This window comes from Anabas testudineus, chromosome 11 (assembly GCF_900324465.2).
Source record: "Anabas testudineus chromosome 11, fAnaTes1.2, whole genome shotgun sequence".
Classification (NCBI taxonomy): domain Eukaryota; kingdom Metazoa; phylum Chordata; class Actinopteri; order Anabantiformes; family Anabantidae; genus Anabas; species Anabas testudineus.
This window is the reverse complement of record NC_046620.1, coordinates 15,149,187-15,170,262: the sequence shown is the minus strand read 5'-3', so window position 1 is coordinate 15,170,262 and position 21,076 is coordinate 15,149,187. Positions and strand designations below refer to the sequence as shown.

General features: G+C 41.8%; 1 protein-coding gene across 1 annotated transcript; it reads right to left on the bottom strand.

The window, feature by feature from the left end:
* Positions 1-2,113: 2,113 nt before the first annotated feature.
* Positions 2,114-20,676, bottom strand: angpt2b (angiopoietin 2b). The gene is made up of 9 exons (XM_026350112.1): positions 20,359-20,676; positions 15,411-15,566; positions 14,622-14,743; positions 12,622-12,854; positions 12,193-12,317; positions 8,813-8,914; positions 5,792-5,958; positions 2,842-2,972; positions 2,114-2,599 (listed from the first exon to the last, which is right to left on the bottom strand). Exons 1-9 carry the CDS (start codon positions 20,674-20,676, stop codon positions 2,439-2,441), a joined length of 1,515 nt encoding a protein of 504 aa, XP_026205897.1. The 3' UTR covers positions 2,114-2,438.
* Between the last annotated feature and the right edge of the window lie 400 nt (positions 20,677-21,076).

Below are 21,076 nucleotides of genomic sequence, written 5' to 3'. Positions count from 1 at the left end.
TTTAAATGCCTTCACAGCAAGTCGTGCATTGTATCATTTTGCAAACTGTTTCTTTACTTGTACTGTGGATGTTCCAAAACTTTGTATTATATTACTAGAATTCTAAATGACTTTCAACAAAGCTTGTCCAAACAACATAGATTTGTAGTGATGGACCTGCCAAAGAAGAGCTTAAGTATTAGACTGCAGATCTTATTTGCAGTGCGCTAATCACATCTCAAGTTAAAAGACTCCACTGTACACGCTCTGCCTTTGGGATAATGTCTGAGTAATAAAAGTGACAGAATGCTTTGCTTGGTTTTTCTGGGATTCCTCCACTGCGAGAGCTGCTGGTGTACAGAAGAACAGACTCACACACAAATATTGATATTGTTGTAACACCTATCTATAAAGTCACTATCTGCTTGACTTTCTCCTTCTGTGCTCGCAAATAACCCGTCTCATAAAGAGCGACTGGGACAAGTACAGTAGAGAAGCCAGACGCGGCCCGGGCTCTGGTGTGCTTCACTGGACCTGAACACAACCATTTCATCTGTTGAGCCAGCAGGGCAAATCAAGTGGTCTTTATTAAAGTCGCTTTGATGGATTCACCCCTGGCCTCCCTCCCCCCCCCCCGCCGTGATCTATTGCCTGTCCAGCCCTTGGAGGTCGTAATAAACTTGTTTAGCAATGGGGTCACTGCTTGCAAGCACAGCATGTGTGTGTGTGTGTGTGTGTATGTGTGTAGGTGCTCTTACAATATGCAGTTCAGGTCTATTGTCAATACCAGTGTGTTGTATATCACAAGTTCTTGATCCACTTGATGAAATTTGTAGTTCTCTCACTGAATCCATCATAACTACATCATATATTTATACACATATTTACTGGAAGATATGGTCAGACACAGTAGCAGCACTGTTTTTTTTTCCCTTCGAGTAGTTTTAATGTCTTGTGCAGCTACTGCATATTTCCTGCAGAGCAATAAATCAAAGGCAGTTCAACTTGGGTAAGTCCATCACAAATGCGTTGAAGCCATACATACGAAAGGTTATTTATTCCTAAAAATGACTGATTTCCTTTGTTCTTTTTCAAATCGCAAGCAAGCAAAACATGCCAAAACACAAACACTTGGCTCACAGGTCATTACTCTTAATACCTCATTATTGCAGTTGCATTACATATGCAGGGCAACAGAAAGGAATCACACTTGGGAGCTGCGTTAGACAAAGAGGACGAGATCTTTAACTGTTCTGTCTATCCTTCAGTGACTCAAGCGGAGCAATTAGCAGGCGTTGTGGTCTCGCTGACGTCCTCATGTGTCATCCCGCAGTTAGCAACGGCCCGCTGTCGCCAGCGTACACGGGCAGATGCAGGTCACCATTAGTCGAGGTGAAACCTCTTCGCTTTTCTAATGGACACCACAGGGACCGGTTTTATTGGATGATTCATCAGATCAATGGTGCAACGCGGTCCTCCATTGACTTCCTGAGTCCAGCATGTGTGTCTCATTGGAGTTTATGTAGCTCACATGGAAACGAGCACCTGGTCCTGTGGGTTTGAAGCACCAAAGACTATACATGATTTTTAATTGCTTTGTTTTAAAGTAAAAAATCGGATTTACAGCTTCGTCGGCAGATGTTGTTGCAAATGTTTCACTTTTAGAAGTAAATCACACCAGTAAAATAAGTGTATGGTGTAGTTTTATGAGTGAAATCTCTCACAAATAAAGTTTTATGAGAGGTGTGACTAGGAAGAATCAGGGACATTTCATTCTTAAAATCCCTTTGAAAAACACAGCAAAGGTCAAAGCCTGTTATTTTGCTGTTCTTTATGGTGTTGTGTTATTAAGAGGGGTAAACTATTGAAGTCACTGTAGGTTATCTGATGTTATTTGGTGTATAGATTAGTATTTATTCTTTATAGTCCTGCGGAGCTACTGAATAAAGTTACACACCTTTGGTTAACATCATTATTACATATATCAAACATACATAGAATTGTTAAGAAATCATTTAGAGTAAAATTAAGACTTTTAAACAGTTCAGTCACATTGCTTGAAAAATGTATTTACAGCAAACAAATGCATACACACAAACACGTTTTCATACTTAAATATAAAAATAGGTATTGCAAAAAAAAAAATAAAAAAGTGTCTCTGAAGCATGATCTCTTTAATAACTGAAATACATTCTGTTTTAAGTAACTGCATCTTCTTTATAGCAAAGCTTAGATCCTCTATCTTCCTCTCTTAGCTGCACAATCCTCATTAAAATGTGGTTTGGACACACATGTGAAGAGATGTGGTGGCATTCCTCAATCAAGAATTGACCAGAAGCACAGTCATTTGCTGTGAGTATCCCCAGGCGTTTGCTAAAGCATCCCTCCAGGATGTCCAGAGCTTCCTGGGTATTGTTCATTATTTTAATCGGGGGTGACACTCACTTCGTGATTGGTCATCAGAAGTTCGCAGGGCGCACCATCATGGTTGTCATAGTAGCCATCAGATTTGGACCCTTCCAGTAGTACCACTTAATGCCATTGTAGCGAATCACACTGGATGAGGCTGGGTAATATATGCCATTCAGGTTGGATGGACCACAAGCTTCAAACCACCAACCTGGAGGAGAAAAAATGTGCCAGAAGGTTCAAGGCAAAAAGTCTGGATCATAAAATATAAAATCAAAATGTACAGCTGTAAGTCAGCAGTAACTTTATAAGGGCACAGAGGGAAAATGAAATACGCTTTAGGAGATTTACAGGAGGGTGGATAGAAATGTTTAACATGGGCTATAAGAAAAGACAGATTGAGCCGGGGGTTGATGACTAGCAGCAGCAGAAGTTCATAGTGAAACAGTCTACCTCCAGATGCAAGCTGCGCACACTTGCAGGTGCAGCGGTCGTTGTCTCTGTCCTTGGTGCTGAACTGGGTGCCAGTGTGGGTGAGGCTGCTGGTGCGTCCTGCTGTGCCACTGAAGCCTTCGGCGTAAAGGCTGGATTCGGGGGAAGGGAGCAGAAGAGAACAGCAAAGAATTTCAGCAAATTAAAAAAAAAAAGGCTCCGCTGTGGGCGCTTCTATTGATTATTGGAAGCTGTGCTGGGCAGCCAGGCTTGTTGGCACTGAGTGTTTTCTGCCCGGAAACAGTTTGAACTTCAGTATCTCTTTAATCATCTGTTAGGTTGGTAAGCTGAACCCAGCACAATCATGTTCACCAGCTCGTCTGAGATTCCTTAACACCGCAAGACAATCGAATTGAGGCGAAATATCTGACTCGGCCTGCCAAACTTTCTTCGGTCTCCTGTGCCGCTGCGCGGAAGACAGTGTGTAAGCGCACTTTTAATATTTCTCTCTTGTTCTCATTTGTCAGTGCTTCTGGACATGCCTGACATTGAATTTTCATTTTGGCAGACAGAGCTAATAGATGGCATCTTAAATAAGGGAAAGACTCGGTGCACTTCTCTATTACAGCTCCTTGTTATGTAGAGGGATGTATTTGTTGGATGCCATGTATGCCAAGTGCAGTATCACTTTGCACAACCCTCTATATATTATGTTACAATCACAAATAAGAAAGACATCAAGATAATCAAAGATGATGACCTTTACAGATGAACCACTTTAGGATATCATAGCCTTCGTAGTACATGCGCAACACTCTGTAATTCTAGGTACCATATTTTCCATGGTTTCCATTGTTGCCAAACATCAGTAGAACTTCTCATTATTTTCCTCCGTGCTGTGCTTTGTGAAACAAAAACACTGAAAGAAGCCTCTGCCCAAGTTAAACTGATTTGCTCAATTATTTTCACACAGCGGCTCAGCATTGGAGGGTGTATGCATGTGTGTTTTCCCGTGTCTGTTAGTCCATCTGTGTGTGTGTGTGTGTGTGTGCGTCAGTACCGGTTTGAAGAGAGTGGGCGAGGAGGTCAGCCCCGCTGTCTGCCCTCTCCTCTGCCCTGTCATTCTGTCTAGTTAGTACCAGACTCTCCCCTGAGTTATGTGACCCCCCCCCCCCCCCCCTCTCTGCAGCCTAGGGGCACGCTGTCTGTGGTGACTAAATGAAGAATCCTCCTCTTGAATTTGTAAGTTCACAGGGCAGGACAACACATCAAGAGGAGCAGCGCGACAGGAGTTTGAAATGACTGGTGCTGGGGCCCGGGAAATATATGATGGAATAGCGAGGAGTGCGGAATAATACATGAGAGGGAGAATTGGTCAGACAAGTTTTTTGGTGATGTGACGAAAATTAAAAAGCACCAAATGAGACAAGAAGGCAACCCAAAAGCTGCAGGACATCGTTTTGCACAGGGCGGCCTGTGGACTGGAATAGCTAATGCTACTCTGCAATACATTTGCATTAGTCAAGACTTCCAGTATTAGCTCAACTATTCCACCCTCACCACAGACCACAGACTAATTCCTTTCAAGGCGACTGTCTTCTCATATTATTATTGTATCGTTTGATGACAAATATACTGTTACATTAAGAAGAAATGCCCACCATTGGTTTAGCTATAAGAACAGCTTTTCTTGGCTACATCAAAGGGGAAAGTTGCCTGTCATGCTGATGATTAATGTATGAATAATGCTTGCGAGTTTTAGGTGAAGACCTCCATTTTGCTCCAGGGAGCACACTGGATGCCGCTGAGTAGGCTTGATTTGGCGGACCAGCTGCATAGCGTCGTAGCTCTGGCTTGGGATTCATAACATAAACCCACAGATGAAGCCGGAGTCGTCAGCGTGCTAGTAAAGCCGGTACATATTGAACTGGTTAAGGTTGAACAGAACACGATCTCATACATAGGTAGCGAGCTGCAGAGGTGATTATATTCATTCAGGTGCTTCACCTCACACGGTGCAGCCCAAAGCAAAATTGTGAAACACTCAGTTTCATCACACTAATTATGTGGAACAAACTCAGGCAAATGCAATTTGCTGCACTACTAGGGATCTTGGAAAGCGCATACCTACATATGATTATGATTTGTCATCTCCCATAGCATCAGTCTTCATAAACGTCCATAAAACGAGCGCGAATTCCTGTGAATTTACATGAAATCTAAACTGAACTATTTTGGTTTATAGTTTATTTCTGTCTGTTTTGGAGGAAGCACAGCTTCAGCACACCCACGTATAATCTTGTTAGTGATTGCAGGGTTACCGGGGAGCTTTGTTAGAGTTGTCAGTTCCTGGCAAGGGGCAGGTATTGCCAAGCATTCCTGCTATACTCCAGTGGATGTGGCTTCCTTTGGGGATTTTTTCAGGGGCAGCGGTAGTTGCGGTGATGGGAAAAGAAAAATGGAAGGAGACAAAGGGCTGCACACCCTTCACTGAGCCTATCATGTTGAATGACATTCTTAAAAAGGGTTCAAGTGGCTCCTTAACTTCAGCGCCGGGGATGAGAAAGGTTAGAGAATGAGAAAATAAAAAAAAGGAATACGAGCTGTTGATGACAGTTTTTAATCTGTCGTGAAATTATGAGTCTTAGACCGAGAGGGAAGTCAACAACTAGATGACTGCTGTGTTATGCTTTTTATAATAGAAGCCTCCTATTATAACACTATACTGAAATAAAGTGGCTTCATTATAGTCATATTCCTGTCTAATTTCTGATAAAGCGAAATACATGTTTAATATTTATTGCATCATTTATTATTATGTGTTAGTTTAGCATCATATCTAAGTTTTCTTTATCTGGATGGTTTAATAATTGAAATTGTGTTTTATAATCTGAGCATACATCATTACAAACCAGACTACAAGTCTACATGTTTAGTGATAAATCACTTATATCTCATGTTGTGAGGTTACCTGTAGTTCTTGTCCTCTCCGTCTATGTAGAAGCGATCATAATGTGAGTAGGCTTCGTTCCCCTCTCTGTCTTTCAGCTGGATATGCAGACTGGATTCTTGGGAGCTGGTCAGTTTGTGGATGATATCATTTCCCAGCCAGTGTTCCCCCGACGGTTCTCCAAAGCCCTGAATTAGACGCAAAGCGAGAGGAACAATAGAACAAGAAACTATTCTAACAAGGGGGATGATTTTACCAGCAACCTGCCAAGTGTTTTTGGAGTTAATATGAAAATGGACCTCAATTTAGAAAGTCGCATTCATCATCCTGATGGCCTAAGACAGTCCACTGAGTTTATGAAGTGAAATACTCCACTCCCCTAGCTAGAGGTTAGTCGATTGAGACTTTAATTTACCATAATATCCTACCAGTGCTCCATCTGGACACGCAACACTTGCAGTAAAATAAAAACTGGCTTTGTAGACGGATCCGATGTTTATTTTTAGAGCTTGACATGAACATAAGTTTCCTATCCAGGGTTTGGCAAAGGAAGGCTACACTTAATGGTCGCTAATGTAAAAACAACTTTGCAAGAGCACAGGAAATAATATACTGTGTGAAGTAAGAAACTATGTATGTTTACTACATTTAGTTTTTTATAGGCAGGCATGGCATAACAAATGCACATGCTTCCATATAGCACACAGGGGGTCCCCAAATACTGATGAGTTGGGAAATGATGAGATCCAAACTGAATCTCTATTGGAATCAATATCATCGAGACCCCTCGATATGTGTGGATGTGTTACAAAATACAAAATACATTTAGCAGAAGCTTTTATCCAAAGCAACTTACAAGACAGGGTAGGCATAAGGTGGGCTTGTCTAACAACCCCCCACTAGAGGTAGGCCACAGCTGGGATTCAAACCCCCCGTCGCCCACAAGGAGGGCAGCAATCTTACCGCTACAATTTCCAGCTGCTGTTAAAATACGTTATTATCTAGTTAAGGTGCATCAAAGCAGTGTCTATCTGCACAGTAAATAACTTTTAAATAGCTGTCAAGGATTGTTAACAGTTGACAACTCAGTAAATGATGCATAATTAGCATAATTTTATTCTACTTATATGCTATAATTGTACTGTTTGTTAAGAAACGGAGGCAGACATATGAGACTGCATACCTTCCACTGAGCCCATCATTTATATGACGATTTATATGTGAAATGGTCTAAAATGGCCCCAATGATTCATGAACATCAGTGATTGGGGACATAAAAAAAGGTTTGAGAATGATACCAGCTTTGTACGATGCGGTCGAGAACAGCAGCGAAAAGGCTAATGCTAGTAGATATAGTCAAAACCCTTGTATCCTTCTTATATTTAAGTAAATAATATCAAAATAATCAAGATTTTAATCATCTCTTAGTCTCACTTCCCATCACTTTCAATCTTCCCCTTAAAACAGACCTATAAAGGGATCTGGTTAAAATACCACTATAATATAAGGACGACCCTTTGGTGCATCTGTGAGGCATCAGTAGTTAGTTACAACAGAAAGGTATATGGTACATTAAACAATATAAAACTAACAATCAGTGAGTTGACATTTTACCAAGCCAATGATTAGAACAAACTGGTTTTGAGGCCGCCACTGAAAACCATTAAAAAGGGAACGTGACATGTGATTTGAGGCCACTTGGCTGAATTCCCGTCCTTATCAACGTGTCCTTTATGACGATGTCAGGTTGGCTGCCTGTAAATAAGAACTGCAAGGTGTAGCTAACAAGAAGCTGGGTGATGCGGCGGGACATTGACACTAAACATCAAAGTATGTCCTTAAAATATCTCTAAGCTGAAGAACTTATGAGATGAAGAATGGAGAAAAAAAATTCCTCCTGGATGTTGTGCAGGTCTAATCCACAGCTACAGCAAGTGGTTGCTTTAAAGTGGCTTGACAAGTTATTAAAACACTGCTTTACTTAGTTTTCATCCGCCATCATGTTTAATGGGTGTGTTCACTAACCAATAGATGCAGAAACAGTGCAAGTTCCTTTTTTTATTGCAACTGTATTTGCATAAAATGGAGACCAACCGCGCTCTGCATGTGCAGATGTTAAGCATCTTTAATCCATTTAAACTCACCGTTTACCCATGAATTCTCACTGTCTTTGTCTAGCTGTTACCCTGTTTGTTATTTGTCTTAACCGAGAGCTGTGGGGCAGTGAAGCACTCTAGCACATCTTGTGCTATCTATTGTGCCCCCTGTGTTCCCGTGTCCCATTTGGAGCCAAATATTTATCATCCACTTTTAATAATATTGTTCTTGACAGCGGTCATCTCTCTCTATTTCTCTTTCTCTCTCTCTGTTTTTCAGTGAAGCGGTGAATTTCACTTCCAGTCCTAGCTGTGGCAATTGATTTGTTGACGTGGGTGAGAGACAAATTGCTGCTCGGTTCAATCAAAAACCCAAACTAGCCTCCGTTATTTGTTGTGTGTGTGTGTGTGTGGAATATGACACAGTCCAAAAAGCTTGCAGACATATGTTTTTCTCTGTTTTTCACATTTCAGCCAAAAGCACTGGAACAACTTCATAGTCTCTTGTGTACAACTGTGTTGTATCCAGTTTGTGTTTTGGGGGTTTTGCATTTGGAAACATTACTTTGATCATCTCACTCATTTCCCTATTGGCAGAAAAGCTATTGTGATCCCGAAGATGAATACAAACAGTAGTGCTCAGTGGGTCTTTGTAATAAATGATATGGGTGTTTGTACGTGAGCATGTGCATATGTGTGTGGGGAGTATGACGGGAAGAGAGTAATAGCAGGTGCAATAACATGAGGGGTGGTAGAAAACATGAGGGCAGCCAAATACAACAACCGCAGGTCACCTGGGATCACAGGCTAGCCGGTCTCCCACGCCTCTCCATGCCAAACCATCTCTGGACCGTTTTTGAAACCTCCTGTCCAGTGTTTTAAAGCTGGTCCACACTACCTACACTGAAAATGATGGACTGCACAGTAAACCCTCTGCAGAACTCACCAGTTTGTAGTCCCTCCACCCACGGTAGAAGTCGAGTGAACCATTTCTCCGATGTTGGAACACTGTCCACCCGCCACCTCTGGTCTTCATATCGCAGAACACCTATGAAAATAAAGGAAATATCATACTGCTATAGTGTTTGTATGGCTTTTCTATGGATTTTTGAGAATTGAACAAGATGCGTTTGTAGCATAAACAGTTAGTAATCAAAGGTTTTGATGTTTTTAGTTCACAAATCTTTTTAATTTTAAAGCAGCAAGGGTAGATTTTTTATTTTTTTTTTGGACCTTCTGAAGCAGCTGCATTGTAAACACAAGACTGATGCACAAGACAATGCTATCCTTTGGATAACTCTGCACTTTAAGCAGATAAAGAGATATGATGTATTGTATAGTCTTATTTCAAGCCATCTGAATTTAAATGTGATATTCAGTCTCCACCAGCTGCTCAGCAAAATGCTTCACTGTGTTAACTAGTTCACACAACTAATACTCACGTGTTTCTTTATAATAATAATAATATTAATATTAATAATGATTATAATAATAATAATAGACTTATAGTCTACATATAGACTATTGAAGGCATAGGCAGGTACTGTACAGTGAGCAGAGATATGCTTAAATCTTGAGCAAGGTTAGATTGACTAAACCAAACCATTCCAGTTGCAGGCAGTAAAACCAAAACAATGACCTGAAAGACGCTAACGTTGCCACCTAATTCGGTGATCCCGCAAAATATGTCCCTGTACTTTTTACTGCAAGTACGTTCTTTCAGATTACACCTTCATCAGATCCTTTAGAAGAAATCATTGGTGCAGCTTTGCATTGTACTTACTGTAGATAGCTAAGACAAAGCAGAAGCTGTTTCAACATCTTATAAATACATACATACTACAGTAACACATATAATATTCCCTAAATATTACCTTTTGGAACTAACTTTGTAATAAATAACACAAATAGAGTTTTTACACCAGTGCCATAGAGTTACCAAAAATGAACATTTATAAATGATGATTCATTTCTTTTACATTTTGGTAGTTTTCAGCCCTCTGACACTGATGACTCATCAATCTCAAGTGTATATGTTTCAAGATTTCCCATGTTGCAGCACCAGAGGAGGGAGGGGGAGAAGTGTCAGGTATGAAGGGACGAAATGAAACACTGTGTTGTTTCTTTACTATTTGACGGAGGCCTTGGAAGCCTTTTACGAACAAGGGGAGGAACCCAACATTTCACAGTGTCACGCAATGATATGACCCAGGTGGAAAGGAAACACCAAAATATCAGCATGTTCTCTCATCCCCCTTGAGTAGGGGCTGAGGAGGAGGTTTTCGGTTACACTCATTGTTTTCTTTCTTACTTGGCTGCACATTTTGTCGTGTGTAGATATGTTAGCAACTAGAAATGAATTGCACTCATTCATATGGTGACAGAATGTAAAATTAATACCTGTTAAGAGACTTGTTTTACATATTGAAAGTGTTTAAATGGACACCTTCCAGCTTACCTTGGCTATTGTGATTAAATGACTGTAGGAACTTCTCCCATGGGTGGTAAGATTAGATGCGTTTGTTTTTTAATTGAACAAGTATATTGAGGATACTGTACCTGGAGGCTATAGGTTTAAAGTTTTCCTAGGTACTATATATTTTAAATGTCCATACAATTTTGTGACCTCAAATTACAGATATTATCTGTGACATTTCTGGCTCGGTAACAACCTCTGCGACCTGCAGTGTGGATAATTGCTGATGAAACTGAATTGATTTGCTTGGCCAGTGGCTTGAATGTTATCCACCAAACAAACCACCCTGACCTGTCTTCAAGAGTCATGCGGTATAGATGCTGGTATGTGGACAGAATCCCAAGGGGCAGTCTCTCCATTTCAACATTGCAACTGACTGTTTTCTGCTAGAAATGAAATGAGAGTTCACAGCACTTTCCCCCAGAATGGGAAACGCTAAATCAAGGTCAAAAGGCACTTAGGTCTTTTACCTCAGTCAGTGCAGTCTGGCAATATGCTGTGATTATCCTCTGGCACATTAGGCCAATGGTCTGGCCTTAAAAGCCTCACACTGAATAGAAAAAAACTCGGTCTCGAAATAGCATTCTCAGTTGAAGTCATTTACATATGTGGTTGTTTCTCTGATTTGGACCAGATTCATACTTAATATTCCAAATTCACTTATTAGCCAGCAAGGAGTCGCTTAGGGCCAAATCTATTACTATTAAATCACAGTTTACTGCTTAGACTGTTTTTTTTTTTTGCAGTATTATGACTTTTCTTAAAAGATAATGTGCTACATGTAGTTATTATTTGGTGTTCTGAGAAAATATGTTTTAGATTTTATGACCACTGTGCTAACGTAGCCCTCTAAAAAGCATGCATAAAATGGTTTAATTTGAAAAAGATGCTGATCCAGAATATTTGATTTGCAAACATCGTGAGTATTCCCGAGCTTGACGATTAAAAGTGACACAGATGAATGCATAGCTGTCTCGTAGAGGCAAATCTGCAGTCCACACATACTGTATAGACATGTATGTTTCTGTTCCAACTGAGAAAACCTGCTCTTTGCTTTCGAAAAAAAAAAAAAAATGCAGTTTGTATCTGCCCCGCTTTTACGCAGCCACCCAGCTTGCCAGCCACATTAGAATTAGATGGCGTCAATTGAAAGCGGCAATAAGTTGGAGAGTACTAACTTGCATCTGTGGAAATGTACGTTGGCCCCAGTTGGCAGGAAACACATGGCACAAGTGTCTAACACCTGGTTGCTTTGCCCATAGGAAATGGAGTGGAAGTACAGGGGAAAACAGAGGTGGTAGGACATTATGTCAACCAGCAAACTAGACAGAAAGTAATGAATAACAAAAACTTTTTTTTTTTTTCTTTTTGTCTTTGTAAGCACTGAACATGAAGGTATCAGCCAAGAATACTAACTTTGAGTTAAAGAAAGGAGAGCCTGCTGGTGGATTCCATGGTTGAGTTAGCAAATGCTAGCTGCTTCAGGTCAATGGAGGTACCTCCTAAGCCTTTCTGACTGCATTACAACAATGCACACTCATTGACCATGAAGCCTGCAGGGTCTTATTCTAGCTCTCTAGAACCCATTATTGCATTTACAACCACTATACCAAAACCATGCAGATTTCTATAGCTTATCCTTCGAGTGCAGCAGAAAAAATAATGATATTTAGTATATGTGAGCTTTATGCAGACTGTCTGCAACATTAATACACATGAAATTGTTTCAGTGCTAAACACTGCAAGATGCAAGAATAAAATGTCTTACAAAAAAAAAAAAAAGAATCATGTCACAGCCAGTTAGGTGATATTTGCAAGAGAAGGCCAGTGACCTTTAAAAGCCGTACTACCTTAACAGTCTGGGTGGAGTTAGGGAGGCGTATGCTATATATTCCGCTCTCTGTCACTCCAGATCGGAGGATCTCCGCACAGTCCCTGAAACCGAGCGGCTCCTCCTTGGGCGTGTTGGAGATTTCTGCAAAGAAAAAAGCAAGCATGTGTTTACGGACATTGCTCACAAATCCCAGCCCCGTGTGTGAGTTCTCTTGTAATGTTAAGCTGTGGCTTAAGCGTGTCTTTAATGTGCATGCATGTAGTGTGCGGCTCTATATCACCCAGATCAGTCTCTAGATGTTATTTTATATACCTTATATTCTGTGCTATGCACTGTACTGTTCTCTTTTTCATATTACCCTCTCTTCTTATGTACAGCACATTTGTATCTCTGATACCAGCAGCACAGGTTGCTCATTCATACAGAGTAGGCCCCTCAATCCTACCATTGCAGTTGTTGACCATGGCCAGGAGCTGCTGCACGGTGTCTGTGAGCACGGCCTGCTGTCTCTGAAGTACGGTGCTGTTGAGCGTGGAGCTTCCCAGTTCACCCTGGAGCTGACTGACCAGTTGACTCTGACTCTCCAGAAGCTCTTGAAGCTGCTGCTTTTCACTCTGCAAGCCCTGCAGCTCCCTCCCATACCGAGCCTCCAGCGCTAAGAGCCTCTGTTCCAGAAAACTGTCCAAGACAAAAAATTCATTGAGCATAGTAATGTCTTCATCTTTTTTTTTTTTTTTTTTTTACTGAGAAAAACTATATTCACTACTTTTCACTGGAGAAAAATAACACTCTTAAGACTGAACTAAATTGTATGAGAGTGTAGGTGCGGGCGGAGAATCCATCCATTCAGCATTTACCGTTCACAGTGGGGGTTCCACAAACTGGCACATGTACATGAAGATGACCTAAAAACCCAGAACTGCAGCCGCACCTACAGATCTGAATGCCAAGCCTCGTGCTCACATTGATCACAACGACTCTGCAGCAGTTATTTTATTAAAACGATCCCACCACCCAGATTGAACAAGCTACTTTTTGGCCTTGCAGTTGCTGCGCTAAAACGTGTGTCCTCAATCTCTGGGAAGCTGGATCAATCCTAATCATTTTTAACATCGCTTCCATTTCATATTTGCTTTGTGGGGGAACACTCAATAAAAGTCGCAAAGAAGGCTAACAAATGGGTCTCTGTTGTGTGTCTTTTGCTCAGAGGAGCAGACAAAGTGTAGAGCACTGCAGTAAACCACCAAAATAATATTTAAACAGTTAGGGGGAGTTGACAGAACAAATACAGTGTTTTGGATCATATTGCATTCTGGACAATTAAATGGTTATGCTTACAATATTGTGCTATTTATTAGAATATATATTTTGCCATTAGTCTGCTTTGCTTCTCTCTGGGTAGTGCTGCGCTTCTTGCCAATGCTTTTTCACATGTAAAGCCTATGAAAACAAACACGTCTCTCTGCTCTTTTTAGTTTGGCAGCGGTTCAAAAACTCGATCCGCGCCGTTAATGCTGAGAAGCAGTAGCCCCCTCACGACCGCTGCAGCCCTCGGTTCCATTTTATTCCACAGCTGCCTGGCTGCTAATCTACCGTGACCTTTTGTGTTTTCATGTGTCCTGTCATGCTGTTTACCCTTATGGGGATGTTTTTTTTTTTTTTTTTTTTTTTACATGTCACAGTTATGCCACCAACTTAGAGGGCGTGGGCCAGAGGGCACAGTGGCGCAAGCAGGGCCAGATGTGTAACAGGTGTTGAAGCTGGGGGGCACTGTGTTCCGCCAGTCACACTTGGTGCAGATGGATGAATGATAAACAGCCAAATACAAAGAAAGAAAACACCCTCTCCCTTTCACATGGCGAACACCCTGTCCTTAACCCCCTGCTGACCCTAATTTGACCCGGTGTTCCTAGAGAGAAGAATGGGAAACCCCTCCTACCATGTACACAATAGGCATTATATTGTCATTAAGTGCCCCGTTCATATCAGCTCAAAATGTTCATTTCCAGTTGTTGTGATAGGCGTTAGCCGTTTCACACATGTGCATGTGCATGTACATGTACATATACAGTATATGATGCCATTACATTTTGCCTAACAGTGTGATTTAGCCTTTTCCTGTGGGTGCAAAGGAAGAGATGGGTTTTATGTTTCCTACAGCAGCCACATCAGCTCATTTGGAATCAGTAAGGGAAAAGGAGCAGCTAAAAGGGGGAAAAGAAAATAGTGCCACCTAAAGTGACTATAGCCTTGCTAACAGAAAATCCAACAGAACATTATGGTAGACAGTTTTACACAAGACCATGATCCATGAGAAGTGCCCAAGGCAGTTGCAATGTAAACCTAATTATCAAAAATGCTATAAGCCTATAGCTATTAGTAAAACCAATGCAATGCATGTACTTGACTGAAAAGTTTTTTTGGGGGGGGAGTGTGAGAACTCACCTGTTCTTATCACCGAGGCGTGAAATCTCCTGAGTCTGCAGGAGAATATGTTTCTCCAGCCGGTTAGTGAAGAGCGAGTACTCGAGCAGCTGGATTTCTAGGCGACTCGTGTGGTTTAACACCTACAGATTGATAAAAAACATTAAAATAAGTTCATGTCGAAATCCATAGATGGACTCATGTGTTGAGAGATACTGATGAGGAGGAGCCACTGGGAGATAAACAGTGTCACACAGCACATCACACGGGCCATGGCGCTCCTTCTTTGAACGTGCAACAAAAAAGCTGTGCGGGAATTATCTCGCACGAACTGGTGACACTGATGTTTTGAAGTTGCGGATGAAACGAAAACACGAACAAAGCGGCGCTGATATTTGCACAGGTTGCAGCTTCGTACTTCGACTTTGATAAGAGAAAAAGAAAGCACGAGGACCAAAAACAAGCCCAATCTGTAATAACAGCTCTGCAGCATGATTGAAGACACACATCTGTGTTGTGCTACTGAGCTTTATGTTTTAATTGGCTTGTTGTCAGACACAGAGCTCAACTCGTTGTGTCAATCAGAGCCTGTAGAACCAAATACCAGCTGTTTTAAAGCAGTTGCCGCCACCTTTGGGCACGACTTCTCAGCAGGTTACATCTGATTTACATTTAATTAGGTATTTGCCGAATGTTTCACTAGTTAAGTTTATTTTTGCATGGGTGTGATCTCCATAGTTGCTCATTTGGATTGGCTGCAACACATCATGTTATCCCAGATTTTACTTTAGTCCTTCCCGAAGGCCTCACCTGGGTCTCAACGTCTGTCAGTTTGCGGGTCTGCTCTGCTGATTGGCTCAGGAGGTTGGTTCCCATCTCGAGCATGGCAGCTGTCTGGGTGTGCACCGCGGTTCTCTTCATTTCCTCCATCCCAGAGCGCACGTTCTCCTGGATGAAGTTCTCCAGCTGCAAAGAGAAGGAAGCAGACACTGGGAATATTGTCCGTAATGTCAGATCGTGGTGATAATCTCATTTCAGATGCATGTACACTGACAGCTCAATGCAGTGAGAAAGTAGCAACCTGATCTGTCTTTTGTAATCTCAATCTTCCCATGACGGACTCATGGAATTCAGCGCCCTCAGGGAAGCACCAACACCTCACCACCCATATACCCACCTGTCAATCCATCGGTCTTCGTCAGGCAAAAATCAACCTCATATTGATGGAATTATGCAGTATAAACACATTTCAGTGGGATCTCGGCAACAGTGGTATTTATCAAAAGTTTGACATCATCATATTCATGTGCTCAACTTCAGAGACAGTCGCTCCCACTCTGTAATCAATCACACACTTAGAGAAAGGAACAGTGGCAAAAGCTCATCACGTGTAACAGCAGGAATAAGAATAGGATGACATCCATCTTGCTCCAATAAATAGATTTTTTTATTAATGTGGTTAGTTTGAGCAAATGGCATCTGGAAGACAAATTTTTTGCATTTTCCCGCCATGAACGGTGGAACTTTGTTTGATGCTTAATGGGCAATGGCATGTGCCTTTGCAATAAAGCAAAGTAGAATATTGAACTGGAGGACATTAATATTAATGACTTTTCAGATCAGACTTCGCTCGTTAAACCACATGACTGGAAAATTAAGTCTCCAGGGGGAAAGCGTTCAGAATTACACAGCTAATGACTGGTTATCCCCAAAAATCGATGGGCATTCAAATGAGGCTAAAATTGTTTGTTTTTCCAACGCAAAAGGAATGGGAAAGGTTTTTCTATTTTTTATGAAGTATAAAAGAACGGCTCCAATTGAGCAAACATAGATGAATCTGCAATTAAACTGTCTTGCCTGCTAGTAATCTTTGTTAATCTCCATCTTTGCCTCAATCTCTCAATCTTGCTTCCTCTTGATCTCTCTTACTAACTCCCTATTCCTTTATAAATCCACCCTCTTTTTCCCTGTTGCTCTGTAAATTCATCTATCATATTTTACTACTTTAGGACACACGAGACAGCAAAAAAATCCTATAAAATATCCTCCATAATGAAGGTTATGAAGAGATTACCAAGCGGATTAATGCAAACTCCAAAGGGAAAACCAAAGATCCCGGCATCATAATCAGACTCTTGTACTGAAGCTGCTATAAGCCGCAATCCAAAGTGTCCCTATTACATCCTTCTGTGATACAGGTCACTCCAGGGGTCTTCATGCACTCCATCTCCCACTGCCAACGGCATTAATTGCTGCTGTGTCAAAGGCTGCGCTATGCAGCCAGAGAAACCACATTTGGGATGTAGCTTAATTCTGTCTCATTGTGTCTAAGAGGGGCAGAGGAGGGATGAGTGCTGAGAAAATCAGAGGAATTGTGTCACTTGATATGTTAATTGTTGAGCCAATAGACATATTTGTTCTCAGTCACAATTGCTTAGGGTTGGAGAAACATATCTGCTGGGTGTTCTCATCATTCAGCATCATTGTAAGAACAGGGATGAATACATGTTGATGGGATACTGGAAATTCACCAAATGTATGAGTAAACATTCAATATTTTTTATACACTTTCAGTGGGGTCTAACCATGTGGAAGGACTTCTTATTTGGATTTCTGCCACATGAAAATGCAGCGTAATGACATTTTCTTTACGTTGCCAACTAAAGTTGTAATATGACATACTGATAAAGTCATAGCAACATCACTTTGTGGCAACTGGTCATTCCACAGATCTCACTTTTGGACAGTTTTCAAAGGAACTACTTTAAGTTGAGGTATTCATCAAGCTGAGAGCAGTTGGCAGCTGTTCTGTGGGTATCTAGAGATTTATTTGTTTATCATGCTAGAAGCATGGTTTCAGGTATGTCGGTCATTACTCTATTTAGGTCCGGATTGAATTACCTCAAAAGTGGTGGATGATTTGCCTTTTTTTCTTAGCAGATATTCATAGTTTCAATAGGAATCACACTGATTTTTGTGAACCCTGACATCATGACAAGTTTTTTCACTCATCAAGTCCATTAGCTCAAATTCTAAATAGTTGATATCTTTGGCCTGAATTGTAATAACTTTCAGCTTATGCCATCAAGTGTATGATTGTGTTTCTATGTGACCAAGACTTAAGTGTATGATCAAAGATGATCTCAGATGTACTTTGTGTTTAAATAAGATGATTAGCATTATACAGTACCTGCTTAGCATCAGCAGTGTTAGTGGTGTCATTGTGAGTGTGTAAGAGTGCAGACATCAGCATCAACTCAAATCACTGCCTTGTGCCTAAGCACAGCCCCGACAGAGGCACAGGCACAATGAACGTAGACACGTTGTCTTGTTTAAATGTAATTTTTCAATGCTGTGAGCAAAGCAAACAAAAGTCCATTAGATGCAAAAACCTTGGCCAAACAAAGCCAAAGCTACGCCTACAGTAGATACCGCTGGAAGTAAGTAAGAGAATGTTTCGTTTGTTAGGATGAAAGTTAAGGGCCAATGTTTAAGAGCACTCAAGATGGCAAATTTCGAAGGAAAGGAAACAAAATAAAAGCCAACAGCATAATATAAGTAACATGATCAGCATACTTCAATATTGGCCTAATGAAATATTACTTGGCCTGGACATCAGGTCACCTAGGGTAGCCGAGCCACCTTGATCTCTGTGCAATATTTCTGCATTAGCATAATCTGCACAGGCTCTTAAAAGTACTAACAAAAGCACACTCGCGTCCCTTTTGCCAACCCTTCAGGGCAGCAAAAGGCAAGAGATGATGACGAGATGGGGGATTGTGTTGGGGGGTGAATTGAAAAGAAAACAAACACTCGTTTCTTCCTGGAAATCACAAAGGAGGAATCTCTCACATTAATACAGTCCTGTTGCACTCGTCCGCTTGGAGATTCCTGTGCAGAACATGACAGATTAGTGTGTTCGTTTTCACGTTTGTGTGTGTGTGTGTGTGGGTGTGTGTTTTCTTTCAAGGGGTTCGGGTGGAAGGCTCACAGTAAGGGGTCACAGTATCCCAGGATGGGCTTTGAATAAGATTGTACAATGTTTCGCAGAAATAGCAACACGCACGCCTCAATCTCTTCCATTTACATCACACCTATCTCTTCCCAAAGCTACGTTCAACAAGAAGGTGAAAAGGCTTCGCATCTGACATCAGAGCTCCCTTGTGCATATCTCAAAGAGAGCATGTAGGGTCGTTCTTGGGTTTGTGTGGAAATCCCACCTATCGTGCAATCATTTATGTATCACTATGGTCTTCGTGGAACTTGTTGAAAGGTTGGATCTTTGTGTTAATGCCAGATGTTATGTGGAGGAAGCTTGGCAATGGAGCAGGTTCTGTCTCAGCAGAGCTTGTTGTATAGATGGGGGGGATTTAGACTGCATTTCATGCATGACGGCTGATATCACATCCCTGGTTTTAGAGAGAGAGAAACTACATACTTAATAGAAAATGGCCAAAATGACTCGAATATGTAATGCCTTTATGTAGCATGAATAATAGACTATGTATAATAATGCACACTCTCAATACCTCTGCCTCTCAAACACATGCACGCAGTGTGGCCTCGTGGGATGCTTCCCGTGGAAGCTGGGTCTCCAGTTCATAGACTAAGCATCAGACAGAGTAGGCACGAGGGAATTGAGTGAGTGCGTTTTCATATGTGTGTTTCCGACCGCGTGTCGGGGGAGTGTGAGCAAGGCAGAGTTTGAGATCAGATGGTCGATGAGTAGAAAGTGTGAGATGAGACACATTCATCATCCCAGAGCTGCAGAACAGTCCAGCGAAAAGTGAGGAAGATGGATAGAGAGGAACAGAAAAAAAAGAGAAAGGTGGGAGGGGGCAAGAAAAAAAATGACAATTTTGCGGTGAGTGAGAGTGGGAAATGACAGAAGTGCAGGAAGAGCTTTGGCATTCAGTCGGCCAATCCAAACACTCAACATAACGCTTCTAATTCGCCCGAGGATTACTGTATACAATAAATATTCTGAGAGAGATGCAGACAAGAATAGAGAGACGGGTGGAGAGGGGTGGTATGTCAGTCAGTCTATCCCAGACAATGGCCCAACACTGATTCTGCACCCCTCGTGACCTTAGCAATGAAAACACTATTGTGAAACCAATTTTAATCGCTTCATTTCATTTGAGTCAGTCATAATCCAGACTAAATGGAACTGCAAAGGCCAACGGCCCAATAAGGAGACATCCTGAAATGTGTCTCCAGCAGATAAACTGGATGACTTTTTTTTCACAGAGGACACTTAATATTTTTACGTAAGCTGGGTTTAGTGTAGAGTTTTTGCCGAGCTCAACTAAGTCAATAGCGAAGGGGGGGGGGGGTCGTACAAAGGAAATATTCATTTAGAAGGTTTAAGTGTGTGAAACATATTTTGCACCATCTGATATTAGCAACGATATTTAATCTCTTTCTCCTCTTGCATGCAACCGGGAGTTCTGGCATCCCAGTGGTCTTAAATACTGTGCAGACCCACACTCATACCCCAGGCATTGTCATGGAGCCAGATACAGTATGAACACAGTTAGCACGGAGGAAATCCATGCTAAGCACTGAACTCACTGATAATGAATGCTTGTCAACAGATGTTATTAGATCAGATTAGATTAGATTAGATTAGCCTCTGATCTTCCTAGGATATTGTCACAGGTTTAGATTTGTCATGTTGAAAGCACTAGAAGAAGACATCACATTAAATATGGTAAGAATCAGTGGGAAAAAAATGGTTTTACATTAGAGCTCTCACCTTTTGCAGCCACTGGGTGTTATTCTCCATAGCACTCTCCAGACTCTCCAGCTTCCTCTCCTGCCAGGAAGGCCTCTCCTTTTGGGTCCTAGCCTGCTTGGATTGACTTATGTTAGACTCGGCCTCAGGCGGGGAGTCCCTCTGGAGGGTATTCGTGACCTGGAAGTCCTTTAAAGGGTGGCAGTGCTCCACCTCGGGGAGGATAAAGGTGTAACTGCAAGGGCCGTGCTGCACATGGTGCTGTTGGCGCTCTAAGCCAATGGCAGCAGCCAGCAGGTAGGCCAGGTAGGCAAGAGTCAGGGCCAGTAGGTGGCCCATGTCAGGGGAAAGAGGGGAAGGGGGGGAGAGGGAAGAGAGAGGAATGAGGAGGTAGTTTAACCTGGCAGAGCAAACAAGTGGGTGAGGTGAGTCTCCCTTTTCACCTCTATGTCTCCTATCTTCTTTCAGTGTCTTCTTAAATTGTGTTCCCTGTACAGCTCCTGCTGCTCCTATCACTTCCTCTTCTCCACTTTTTTGGCTGGTCTTCCTCTTTGCTGTTGCATCCAGAAGTCCTCTTCAGCCCAGTCTGTGCTCCCAGCGTTCCTCGCGAGGGCAGACAGAAAACACACACAGGAAAAGGGGATTGCTTCCTATTGTACCTCCAACACTCCAGCCAGCGCAACGCAGCTCAGTCCAGGAAACTAACAGCAGATTTTCCCTCCCACCATTTATCTCTCTG